The 13,355-nt window shown below is 48.5% G+C and overlaps 1 protein-coding gene across 14 annotated transcripts in view; it reads left to right on the top strand.

The window, feature by feature from the left end:
- Gpatch8 (G-patch domain containing 8) overlaps nucleotides 1-7,725 on the top strand; it is an 86,076-nt gene extending 78,351 nt beyond the window's left edge. For all 14 annotated transcript variants that reach the window (XM_006970586.4, XM_076543437.1, XM_076543442.1 and 11 more), the window contains one exon: nucleotides 1,557-7,725. In XM_006970586.4, the coding sequence (XP_006970648.1) occupies nucleotides 1,557-5,433 (3,877 nt within the window). In that variant the 3' untranslated portion in view covers nucleotides 5,434-7,725. The remainder of the gene's footprint in view (nucleotides 1-1,556) is intronic.
- The last annotated feature ends 5,630 nt before the right edge of the window (nucleotides 7,726-13,355 follow it).

Below are 13,355 nucleotides of genomic sequence, written 5' to 3'. Positions count from 1 at the left end.
TGATGAGCCATCTCTCCAGTCCTAAAGCTTTTTCTACAACTAAATGAAATATAGTCCCTTTTTTTTCTGTGGTGAGAGGTAAAACAAGGTCTTACTTCGTTTCCTCGTGTGGCCTTGAACTCCCTGAATAGCTCAGGCCAACCTTGAATTCAGTAGTAATTCTCCTGTCTCTCTCCCCTAAGTACTGTGCTTACAGGCTTAAGCCACCGTGCCCTGTGGAATAACCCTTTGGGATAGTTGTACATTCATATATTTGATTGTATGCCAGTTGGTAGGAAGATACATTAAGAAATATGTTTGGGGCTGGAGAGATGGCTCGGTGGTTAAGAGTACCGACTGCTCTTCCGGAGGTCCTGAGTTCAATTCCCAGCAACCACATGGTGGCTCACAACCACCCATAGTGAGATCTAGTGCCCTCTTCTGGACTGCAAGGACACATGCATGCAGAACACTGTATACATAATAAATAAATCTTTAAAAAAAAAAAAAAGAAAAGAAATATGTTTGGAACGGGAGGTAATCCCAGCACTTGAGAGGCAGAGGCAGGCAGATCTCTGAGTTCCAGGACAGCCAGTGATAGACAGAGAGACCCTGTCTAGAAGAAAGAAAGGAAGAGGGCGGGGAGGAAGATTGGAAGGACCAGTGAGATGGCTCAGTGGGTAAAGTTTGTTCTTGCCACTGGGACTAATGACTTAAGTTCAAACCCCAGAATCTACATGGTAGATAGAGAGCACCAGCTCCAACTTCTCTTTACAGGCCATTGGCATGCACCTCCCCCACCCCCTACAGTAAATAAATAATCGTAATCTTAAAAGTAGAGGGGCTAAAAAGGTTGCTCAGTGGTTAAAAGCACTAGATGCTCTTCCATAGGACCTGGATTCAGTTTCCAGCTCCCACATGATGGCTCACAATCTTCTATAACTCTAATCCCAGGACATTCTGATGCCCTCTTCTGACCTTCAAAGGCACTGTACACATACAGTTCGCAGGCATACACATACAAGCAAAATATACACATAAAATGAAAATAAAAATTATAATTAAAAAAAAAAGGTTGGTAACAGGTTAAAGCGGAATCTGTGAGAAGGTATTGGTAAAGAATTTGAGTTGGGGGCACTGGAGAGATGCCTCAGAGATTAAGAACACTGGTTGCTTTTCCAGAGGACTTGGGTTCAATTCCCAACACCCACATGGCAGCTCACAACTACCTATATTTCCAGCTCTAGGGGATGGAGCACCCTCCCAGACATACATGTAGGCAAAACAATAACGCACATAAAATTAAATTGTTTTAAAAAGAATTTGAGTTGTGAGATAAGCCTTCTTGTAGGGCTGATAGCTTAAGAGATGAAAATAACTAACTGGCCGTGGTAATTTAGTGTGGTACTTTAATCAACCAGCTGTGCTCAACAGGTTCCATTCGTCAGCACATTGGTAGGGACCAGCTACTCTGAATCTTTGAGACCTACCTATGATGAATGGGAGGACAAAGAAGATGACTATTTTACAAGATATATCATAACTCTTGTTTTTTCACTTTCTGAACCACTGTATAGTGCACCTGGAAGCGGCCCCATGTTCAGACCAACCACAGTGGCCGTAGATGAAGATGGTGGTGATGAGGATAAAGACGAGTCGTCCGCAAACAGTGGCGCAAGTGCTGTCTCTTCTTGTGGCCTTGGACCTGACTTCCCCACAGACAAAGGGGGCTCCTTTACTGCAGTACAGATCACCAGTAGCACTGGACTGGCACAGGCTTCTGGGTCGGCCTCCCAAGGTATCAGCTTTGGCATTAAGAATAATCTGGGGCCCCCACTGCAGAAATTGGGAGTTTCGTTTTCCTTTGCCAAAAAGGCTCCCGTCAAACTTGAATCGATAGCATCTGTTTTCAAGGACCATGCAGAGGAAGGGACCTCTGAAGATGGAACAAAAGCTGATGAGAAGAGTTCTGACCAAGGGGTGCAGAAGGTGGGAGATACTGAAGGGAGTGGAAATCTTGATGGAAAGAAAGAAGATGAAGATCCTCCAGATGGAGGGTCCCTTGCCTCAACACTGTCCAAGTTAAAAAGGATGAAGCGGGAAGAAGGAACCGGAGCTACAGAGCCAGAATATTACCACTACATCCCCCCAGCACACTGCAAAGTCAAACCTAATTTTCCCTTCTTACTCTTTATGAGAGCCAGTGAACAAATGGAAGGTGATCATAGTACACACTCAAAGAATGTTGCAGACAACAAAAAAAGCAATTCTCCCAAGCCTAAAGGTTGCAGTAAGGCAGCAGCAAGCCATGGAGCAGAAAAGACAGTTAGTGAAGTCTCTGAGCCACAAAAGGAAACCACTGTGGCTGAGCCTTCAGAACCTGGAGACAAAACTGAGACGAAGAAGGGCTCAGGAGGGGTTATAGGTGAGCAAAGTATGGAGAGTCAGGAGACTTCAGAGAGCCAGATGCATGAATCCAATCCGAAAGAAGTTTCTCAGGCCACCTCTGCAGCAATAGCAGGCCAAGGACCCAAACATCCCACTGGTCCGTTCTTTCCTGTGTTGAGCAAGGATGAGAGCACTGCCCTCCAGTGGCCATCGGAACTATTAATTTTCACCAAAGCAGAACCCTCCGTCTCCTACAGTTGTAACCCCTTATACTTTGACTTTAAACTTTCCAGAAACAGAGATGCCAGAGCTAAAGGGACAGAAAAACCAAAAGATGGTGCAGGCTCCTCAAAGGATCTCCTCCAGGGCCTTGATCCTAGAGAGCCGAGTAGAAGCAAGGACGGGGACCAGGATGTAGTGCCCTCCTCAGAAGGCAGAGGGGATGAACCTGCTTCAGGGGCTGCCTGTAGCAGCCTGAACAAGCAGGAGCCTGGTGGTAGCCATGGGTCAGAGACTGAAGACACAGGAAGAAGCCATCCTAGCAAGAAAGAACCATCAGGCAAGTCCCACAGACACAAAAAGAAAAAGAAACACAAAAAATCCAGTAAACACAAACGGAAACACAAGGCAGACCTGGAAGAGAAAAGTTCTAAGGCAGAGTCTGGAGAGAAATCTAAGAAGCGCAAAAAACGAAAACGAAAGAAGAACAAGTCATCAGCCCCACCTGATTCTGAACGAGGACCCAAACCGGAACCCCCTGGGAGTGGTAGCCCTGCACCACCAAGAAGACGCCGCCGTGCTCAAGATGATTCCCAGCGACGGTCCCTTCCTGCTGAAGAAGGAAACAGCGGCAGGAAGGATGATGGGGGAGGTGGGAGCAGTTCCCAAGAGCACAGTGGAAGGAAACACAAAGGGGAGCCTCCGGCCTCCTCCTGCCACCGGAGAGCTGGCGGCAAACATAGCGGCCGCTCCAGCCATCGGAGCCAGCCCAGCAGTGGGGATGAGGAGAGTGATGAGGCCTCTTCTCACAGGCTGCACCAGCCGTCTCCATCTCAGTACAGTGAGGAGGAGGAGGAAGAGGAGGAGGAGGAGGAAGAGGAAGACTCGGGCAGCGAGCATTCTCGTAGCCGCTCTCGATCTGGCCGTCGCCATTCCTCACACCGATCCTCCCGGCGTTCTTACTCGAGCAGCTCGGATGCTTCCTCAGACCAGAGCTGCTACAGTCGACAGCACAGCTACTCTGACGACAGCTACAGTGACTATAGCGACCGATCCCGAAGGCACTCCAAGCGCTCTCATGATTCAGATGATTCAGACTATGCCAGCTCCAAACACAGGTCCAAACGACACAAATACTCATCCTCCGATGATGACTATAGCCTCAGTTGCAGCCAGTCCCGGAGCCGATCTCGGAGTCACACTAGGGAGCGCTCAAGATCCCGGGGCCGAAGCCGCAGCAGCAGCTGTAGTCGCAGCCGAAGCAAGAGGAGAAGTCGCAGCACCACAGCCCACAGCTGGCAGCGGAGCCGGAGCTACAGCCGGGACCGCAGCCGCAGCACCAGGAGTCCTTCCCAGAGGTCAGGCTCCAGGAAGGGGTCGTGGGGTCATGAGAGCCCGGAGGAGAGGCGCTCTGGCCGACGGGACTTCATTCGCTCAAAGATCTACCGCTCTCAGTCTCCCCACTATTTCCGATCAGGTCGGGGGGAAGGACCTGGGAAGAAAGATGATGGCCGAGGAGATGACAGTAAGGGAGCAGGCCTGCCCTCCCAGAACAGCAGTACCGGCACAGGAAGTGACTGCAGCCCTGAAGATAAGAACTCTGTCACTGCCCGGCTGCTGCTAGAGAAGATCCAGTCCAGGAGAGTGGAGAGGAAACCCAATATGTGTGAGGAGGTGCTGGCCACCCCTAATAAGGCTGGGCTCAAATACAAGAACCCCCCACAAGGTTACTTTGGGCCTAAGCTCCCCCCTTCTCTTGGTAATAAGCCTGTCCTTCCACTGATAGGGAAGCTTCCAGCTACCCGGAAGCCCAGTAAGAAATGTGAAGAGTCTAGCTTGGAAAGGGGTGAAGAGCAGGAGCAGTCTGAGCCAGAAGAAGAGTCCCCAGGGAGTAGTGATGCTCCATTTGGGCATCAGTTCTCAGAGGCAACAGGTGGTCCCTTATCAGACCCTCCTCCGGAAGAGCCAAAGTCTGAAGAAGCTACTGCTGATCACTCTGCGGCTCCGCTAGGCACCCCAGCACACACTGACTGCTACCCTGGGGATCCAGCCATCTCCCATAACTACCTCCCTGACCCCAGTGATGGAGATACCCTGGAGTCTCTGGATAGTGGCAGTCAACCAGGCCCTGTGGAATCCAGCTTGCTACCTATAGCCCCAGACCTTGAGCACTTCCCCAGTTACGCACCTCCCAGTGGAGAACCTAGTGTTGAGTCGACAGATGGGACTGAGGATGCTTCCTTGGCTCCTCTCGAGAGCCAGCCCATCACCTTCACCCCTGAGGAGATGGAGAAGTACAGCAAGCTCCAGCAGGCTGCACAGCAGCACATCCAGCAGCAGCTTCTGGCCAAACAAGTAAAGGCCTTTCCAACCTCAGCAGCCCTGGCCCCAGCCACACCAGCCCTGCAGCCGATTCACATTCAGCAGCCAGCCACAGCCTCTGCCACCTCCATCACAACTGTTCAGCATGCCATCCTACAGCACCATGCTGCGGCTGCTGCCGCTGCCATTGGCATTCACCCTCATCCTCACCCCCAGCCACTTGCCCAAGTACATCATATTCCCCAGCCCCATCTGACCCCTATTTCCTTGTCCCATCTCACTCACTCGATCATCCCTGGCCACCCTGCCACCTTTCTTGCTAGCCACCCTATCCATATAATCCCTGCTTCAGCCATCCATCCCGGGCCCTTCACTTTCCACCCTGTCCCACACGCTGCCCTCTACCCTACCCTGCTTGCACCACGGCCTGCTGCAGCAGCTGCCACTGCCCTCCATCTTCACCCTCTTCTTCACCCCATCTTCTCAGGTCAGGACCTGCAGCACCCTCCCAGCCATGGTACTTGAGTTGGAATTTGTAAGCTTCAGTTGGGCTAGGGAAGGTGACCTATTCTTCCCTGGGGGTGTTGAGCCATTTATTCCAGCAAGTCAAAGCTGGAATGGGCAGTGTCTTGACAGCCAAAGAAATGAGTTTTGGCTTGCAGGGATGGCTTTAGATTCGAGGTTTGCTTTGGGTTTACTATCAGGGATATTTTCCCCTTTCTATTAGTTCCTCCCTCCCTTGTTTCTACGCGAGGGAACACCAGTAAGTGCTACCCACACTCCTCTGCAGCAGACTGTCAAGTATAGATACTTCCTGCCTCCCTCTACTTTCTAGTCCTCTGCTCTTCCCTCTGTAAGTTTAAAACATTTTCCTCCTCTGATGGGTTGTCACCAAAGCACCTGCCTGCCCTGGGCCCATCTGGCCTTGCCCTCCTCAGTGCCATGAGGAAAGCCAGGCTGTCTCTTCAGCGGTGGAAACTCCGCCACTTTGGGCAGTGTCTTTGAACAGCATTTGGTGACATCATCCCAGGTGAGGTGGAAGAGGGAGTCTAACCTAGAACCAAAAGCAACTCAGGCTGCAATTTAATTACTTTCCTTACAAACGGAGCCGCGCATTGGGCACTACTGTCCTCATTGCCCCTCGTCTCAGAAGAGGCATCTACATATCCCAGAAAAGAAGATCCTATCATGAGTAGAAGCTATGCGGAACAGAGAGTCACCATGTGCTTCCCAGAAAGGAGCTCATGTCCGGAGGGTATATTTTCTTCTGTTATGTTGATGTTTTTCTTCTTAATTTATAGGATTTTTTAATGTAAAATTGCACTGAACTCTATAAACGTAAATGCTGCTTTTTGTAGCCCATATTAAAAAGGTTCCGTATTTGTAGTATACTGCAATAATATTTTTTACATCCAGCTCTTTAAGTGATCCTTGTTCTGGTGGCTTTCTGTAAATATGTTTGCCCTAGTTGAATTAAGAAACTTTAAAGGTTATAAAGTTAAAAAAAAAAATAAAGTATTTGTTTTCTGCTAGATGCAAAAATGACTAAGCATGTATATTTTATCAAGCTCCTGTATTTTTTGAAGTTATGAACTATAAAAATGTTATGTTTTGTTTTTGTTTTTTTTTGCTGGGACAAGTGTTAAGTAATTTGCAGTAATTGGTTCATCCTGCACTGGGATTTTTGAGATAATGGGCAGCAAGCAGCTGCAGGCATCAGGAGGATGCTCAGTTTCAGTGGTCTCCCTGATATGCTTTGTTATACAGAGAAACAGTGGACTCCGTGAGAAGGGGAAGATTGATTCAACAGCTTTATTCTCTGGCAGCAGTGACACTCGGTGATTGTCTGAGAGAGGTCCCTGGGTTCCCCTTGGGACCTGGTTCCGGACAGTCTGTTTGCCTTCCTAGTATTTAGCCCCCTCTGACAATTTTTTTAATGTGCCTTTTGGGTTGGCTAGAAACTAAAATAGAAGTAGACCAGAGGATAATACATAGAGTTGGGACAGTTTTCTCCTCCTGTTGGGAGGTGAGCGCGTTTACAGGGACTTGGAGGTCTTTGGCTTCGCGGTTGTGTGCCGTCTGCCCAGCTCGGTTTCAGCAGTAGAGGCTCCTTTTTCTTTTCTCCCGTGACACTGACCAGAAGTGCATCAGTCCCTCTTCCCTCTTGCCTTCCCTTCACCCAGGCTCTCAGCCCTAGGTACCACTCTGACCCAAAGGTGCTTGTCATGCAGGTCTCATCTCCTCTGTTGTTAGTGTTCTTCTTGGGACTAGAACTGGGTAAGCAGTCAGCTGACAAGGTGAACAACCCGACTTGCCTCGGCCAAGCTTCTCTAGTCATGCTCTCTAGAGTCCCCAGAAGGGAGAGGTTTTGAGTTTGTGAGAAGCAGGTGCTGGGCGAACGAGGCGCTTGGCTGGGCCCTCCTGCCTGCTCGGGCCTCGCCTGGTTCAGAAGTCTCACTTTTTGGATAACCAGCCCTGGAACAATGAAATCATGGATTTGAAGTGAAGGGACTCACTTTCCTTGCTTTCAGCCCATGTAAATATTGAAACAAACAATACAGTGTTAACATTTTTGTGCTGCTTCCCGTTAGGTTGTAGATGGCGCTGCACTCTGGCCGCCTCTGCCTTCCTGGAGGCAGTTCTCTTTAACTTCCAGAATAGTAGTTTTAAAACTTCAGAAAAAGGAAAAACAAAATAACCTATCCTTACTTACAAGCATAACAGATTGTATTTAACTTTATCACATATGATAGAGATATATATGCTGTAAAATGAGGGAAGGAACTTTCTAATAAACCAATGCTTTGTGGAAAATTAGCAGAGTCCGTTGTCATTGTTCCCACTTCCACTCAGGCTGGGGCAGGTTGGAGATGTGGGTTATAAACAGTGTCTTGTTGGAAGTAATTAAATAATAGATCCTTCTAAACCAGGTGGAGATACTTGGCATTGTGCTTCTGTGAGCTTGGGTTGCCTGAGGGTCTGGAGAGTTGACCTCCAGGGGAAGACGGGCGTGTTCTGCCCAGTCGTAGCCAGATGACTGCCATGTGCACTTCTTTAAGAGGAACAGAATTACAAGATTCCTCTGGCCTTTGCCCTCCAGGTATAACTGAATTACCAGGCTTGAATTACTGTCCTCAGCCCCTGACCACCTCACACCAGGAAGTCACCTCAGGAGAGCCTGGGAAGCTGGCTTGGAAGGTGTGCGCAGTGACAGTTTTCCTCTTCCTCAGCCTTTCAGAGTTGGGTGGTGGCTGTCTCCTCCCTTTTATGTAGTTGTGTGATCTCTGCCGCAGAAAAGCTGAGTGCTCAGAACTGTTTGAAATGGTGAAGCTCTGTGTTCTGAGAAAGGACGTTAGAGTGAAAAGGGCCGGGGAGTTAGCTCGGTGGTTAAGAGCGCCTGTTGTTACAGAGGACCGGCTTCAGTTCCTAGCACCCACATGGAGGCTCACCACCGCCTCGGGCTTCAGGCATACACCCATGTGGTACACGGACATACTTGCATGCAGAACACTCATACACATAAAAACTGTAAATATAAATCTTTTTTTTTTTTTAATGAAGTGAATTTCTGAGAGCAAGGAAGGCAGCAAGCAGAAGAGACGGCTGCATAGCCTGTGCTGTGTGAAGTCTGCCTGCCTGGGTAGCCTGTGCTGTGTGAAGTCAGTCTGCCTGCCTGGGTAGCCTGCGCTGTGTAAAGTCAGTCTGCCTGCCTGGGTAGCCTGTGCTGTGTGAAGTCAGTCTGCCTAGGTAGCCTGTGCTGTGTGAAGTCAGTCTGCCTAGGTAGCCTGTGCTGTGTGAAGTCAGTCTGCCTAGGTAGCCTGTGCTGTGTGAAGTCTGCCTGCCTGCCTGGGTAGCCTGTGCTGTGTGAAGTCAGTCTGCCTGCCTGGGTAGCCTGTGCTGTGTGAAGTCTGCCTGCCTGGGTAGCCTGTGCTGTGTGAAGTCAGTCTGCCTGGGTAGCCTGTGCTGTGTGAAGTCTGCCTGCCTGGGTAGCCTGTGCTGTGTGAAGTCTGCCTGCCTGGGTAGCCTGTGCTGTGTGAAGTCAGTCTGCCTGCCTGGGTAGCCTGTGCTGTGTGAAGTCTGCCTCCCTGGGTAGCCTGCGCTGTGTGAAGTCAACTGTTTTGTTCTGATCAGGGCTCAGCCATCTAGGCTTGAGACATGGAAGTACTCCCTCTTTTACTCCCTCGATGACTAATCCAGACCTTGTCAACCATTTCTATTCTTGTTGCCACAGAAAATTCCACCTCACCCATACCAGCTCCTATCTGATGATTGCAGCATTTTCCTGGCTGACTTCCCTGACTAGGATCTAACACTGCCCCAAGTACGTTTATCAGCTTTTCAGAACCCAAGTACCATTCATTTTATATTCACTGTGTCCAGTATAATTGTGAGCTCTGAGAAGATAAGCTAATTCTTATAGCTCCTTTAAAACAAACAAAACTTCAGGCATTCTCTGTTACCTTGCTCAATGCCAAACCATGATAGAAGCTTGACGGTTGCTGACTAAATGAAGCCGAAACAGAGGTAGGTTTATTGAGGGATTTTGGGACCTCAGACTGATAGAATAAGAAAGTGAGAATATTACCAGTCCTCAATCCACTTTCAGCAGGGAGATAACCCAGTTCTGACACCAAAGGAAGGCAGTCTGCAGTCCTCTCCCTGGCCCAGATCTTACCTTCCCTCCTCGGGCTTCTGCTTTTAATGACTGTCATAGTCCACCAGCTAACTAACTGGGGACCAAACCTTTGGATTACCTTTGGCCACTTCAACTCCTGATTCTGTCCTTAGCTCCTGTTTCTTTCTTGGTTTTTGGAGACAGAGCGTTGCTGTGTAGCCTTGGATGGCCTTGGTGACTTGCTGTATGGCCCAAGCTAACCTCAGACTTGATGTATCTGTCTTCTTCCTGCCTCATCCTGCTGGGTTATAGTCTTGTGTCACTGTGCCCATCTCTGCTGTCTCTTTCTTCCCACCAGTACCTGGTTCAGGCATCACCACCTTTAACCCAGAATGCTGACCCACTCAGCTGGTCTTTCCACAATGCCCCTTCTCCAGTCTGTTGTGGCCACAGGCAGCCAGTGTCATATTCTAAATTGGAGCACAGTTCATCATTGACTCTCTGTCTTAGGGTTTCTACTCCTTCAATGAAACACCATGACGAAAGCAACTTGGGGAGGAATGGGGTTTTTAAGTTTAGACATCACAGTTCATCATCAAAGGAAGTCAGAGCAGGGACCTGGAGGCAGGAGCTGATGCAGAGGCCATGGAGGGGTGCTGTTTACTGGCTTGCTCAACCTGCTTTCTTAGAGAACCCAGGACCACAAGCCCAGGGATGGCACCGCCCACAATGGGCTGGGCCCTTCCTCGTCAATCACTATTAAGAAAAAGCCTTACAGGCCTTCCTGCAACCTGATCTTATAGATGCATATTATATTCTTTTGTTTGGTTGGTGTTTTGGTTTGTTTGTTTTTCAAGACAGGGTTTCTCCATATAGCCCTGTGTAGCAAGAATCTTAGAAGGTCTTATTAATAAAATCAAAGCTGAGCCAGGTATTGGGGTGAATGCTGGAAAATCAGAGAGACAGAACAAGCCACAGCTAACGTCACCTGGCCAACTTCTCAGCTGATCCTGTTTCCTCAGACTGGAAGCCTCTGTGTCCTCATATCCGAATGGCTCTCAGCTGAACTGTGCTGCTCAAAACCTAAAAGCTTGAATGCTTAACCAGCCAAATGCTTCTAGTTTCTGGTCCTCACACCTTATATATACCTTTCTGCTTTCTACCATCACTCGCTTTCTGGGATTAAAGGCGTGAGTCACCATGCTTGGCTGTATCCATGAACAGATGGATTTCTGCCTCTGGAATGCTAGGATTAAAGGCATGTGCTACCACTGCCTATCCTAAGTATCTAGTGGCTTTTCTGTTCTCTGACCCCAGATAAGTTTATTTATTAGGGTACACAATATTCTGGGGAACACAATACCACCACAGCCCTGGCTGTTCTGGAATTGGCTGTGTAGACCAGGCTGGACTCTGCCTGGTTCTGCCTCCCCAGTACTGGGGTTAAAGGTGTGTACCACCACCACCTGGCTTGGAGGCATTTTCTCAGTTGAGGTTCCCTCCTCTTAGATGACTTTAGTCTATGTAAAGTTGACATAAAACTAGCCATCACAATCTCTTCTTAATTTATTTTGTGTTTGAATGCTAGCAAGCATGTGGAGGTCAGAGGAGTTGGTCTCTTAGGACCTTGTACAACCTGAGGATGGGATGCACATCGTTAAGCTTGAAAGCAATTGCCTCTTCCCCTATTGAGCTAACTTGCTAAAACTGACGATTTGATCTCTTACTAACTTTTAAAATCTTTAGACAGCTGGACATGTTGACACACACCTTTAATCCTAGCACAAGGAGACAAAGGCAGGCAGATCTCTTGAATTCCAGACCAAACTGGTCTACACATCAAGACCCTGTCTCAAAACCAAAATGAAAAATCTTTAGGATTCTCCACCTCCGATGGGCCAAAGTTCAAATTCCTTTAGTGTGGCATTCAAGTACCCTCCAGTGATCTGAGTCCCTGCCTGCCTTTCCTGCCCTCATGCCCACCTGCCCCTTTACCCTTCAATAGACACCCTTCACTTAGCCCTCTACGAACCTTTCCTCATTCCTGACCTCTCTCCTGCCCTGGTTGCTTGCACTGTTGCCAGCATCAGCAGGACAAGGGAACCTGGGTTTGAATCCTACTTGTATTGCCCGTTGACATTCTCCATTTTACCCAGAACTCTGCCCTTATGGCATAGTCCTAGTATATCCGTTTCATAGAGTTGCTTCCTCATTTCTGTTTCCCAAGGTCACTTGCTGTCACCCGGTGGCAGTCCTGAGTGTCCTGGGCTTTGCTGTCTCTGGACTAAGTTGAGGATCCTTGACTGTTGTCTTTGTAGCTTCTATACATCAAACAGGAAGGAAGCACTTTTTTAAAACTAGTGCGTGGGAGCTGGATGTGGTGGCACACATCTTTAATCGAAGCACTCAGGAGAAAGAAGTAAGTGGATCTCTTGGGAGTTTGAGGCCAGCCTGGTCTACAGAGCTATTTCCAGGACAGCCAGGGCTACATGGTGAAAAAAACAAGACAAAACTCCTGTGCATGGGACTAGAGAAACGGTTCAGCAGTTAAGAGCATTTACCACCTTTGCAGAGGACCCAGGTTCAGTTGCCTACATCCATGTCACAACTGCTTGTAACTCCAGTTCCAGGAGTTCCAAAACCCTCTTGCCTTCATGGGCACTTGACACACTGATGAAGATAAGCACACACACATGAAGAACACAGTTAACAATAACAAAAAAAAAAAAAAATCTTGGTGGTGCATGATTTTTTAATTCCAGCACTTGGGAAGCAGAGGCTGGCAGATCTCTTGAGTTGAGATTAACCTGGTCTACACAGTAAGTTCCAGGTTTACACAAAGAAATCCTGTCCTTTTTGTTTGTTTGTTTGTTTTGTTTTTCAAGACAGGGTTTCTCTGTATAGTTTTGTGCCTTTCCTGGAACTCACCTTGTAGCCCCACAGAGATCTGCCTGGCTCTGCCTCCCGAGTGCTGGGATTAAAGGCGTGAGCCACCACCGCCCGGCGAAATCCTGTCTTGAAAAACAAAACAGGCTGGAGAGACGGCTCAGAGGTTAAGAGCACTGACTGCTCTTCCAGAGGTCCTGGGTTCAATTCCCAGCACCCACAAGGTGGCTCACAACTATCTATGATATCTATATGAGATCTGATGCCCTCTTCTGGCATGCAGGCAGAACACTATACATAATAAATCTTTTTTGAAAAAGTTTTTTTAAAAAGCCAGGCAGTGGCGCACGTCTTTAATCCCAGCACTTGGGAGGCAGAGCCAGGCAGCTCTCTGAGTTCAAGGCCAGCCTGGTCTACATAGTGAGATCCAAGACAGGCACCAAAAACTACACAGAGAAACCCTGTCTCAGAAAAAAAAAAAAAGTTTGAAAAAAAAAAAAACTATTCTAGCACATAAACTAGGGTTAGTGATGGAATTCCTGTAATATCAGCACTCCAGAAATGGGGGCAGGAAGACCAAAAGTTTAAGGGCAGCCTGGGCTGAATGAGACCCTGATTTAAAAAGAGGCCCAAGAAGGGATGTCGTGGGTGGAAAATAAGCCCAGTGAGAAGGCCCAATGCGCAAAGGCATTTGGCTGCCAAACCCGATGCCTGGAGGTCAGTTCCTGAGACCCACATGGTAGAAGAAAAGTCCTACTCCCTACCTCCACACTCATGCTTCAGTACACAAGCCCACACTCACACACACAGTAGATTTTAGACTGTTTTTGAAGAAGAAAAAAGCAGGTGGTAATGCAGGCCTTTAATCCCAGCACTCGGGAGGCAGAGGCAGCCAGACGTCTGTGAGTTCAAGGCCAGCCTGGTCTACAGAGTGAATTCCAGGACA

This window comes from Peromyscus maniculatus, chromosome 8 (assembly GCF_049852395.1).
Source record: "Peromyscus maniculatus bairdii isolate BWxNUB_F1_BW_parent chromosome 8, HU_Pman_BW_mat_3.1, whole genome shotgun sequence".
Taxonomy (NCBI): Eukaryota; Metazoa; Chordata; class Mammalia; order Rodentia; family Cricetidae; genus Peromyscus; species Peromyscus maniculatus.
The sequence above is the reverse complement of the archived record's forward strand: the minus strand, read 5'-3'. Positions and strand labels throughout refer to the sequence as shown.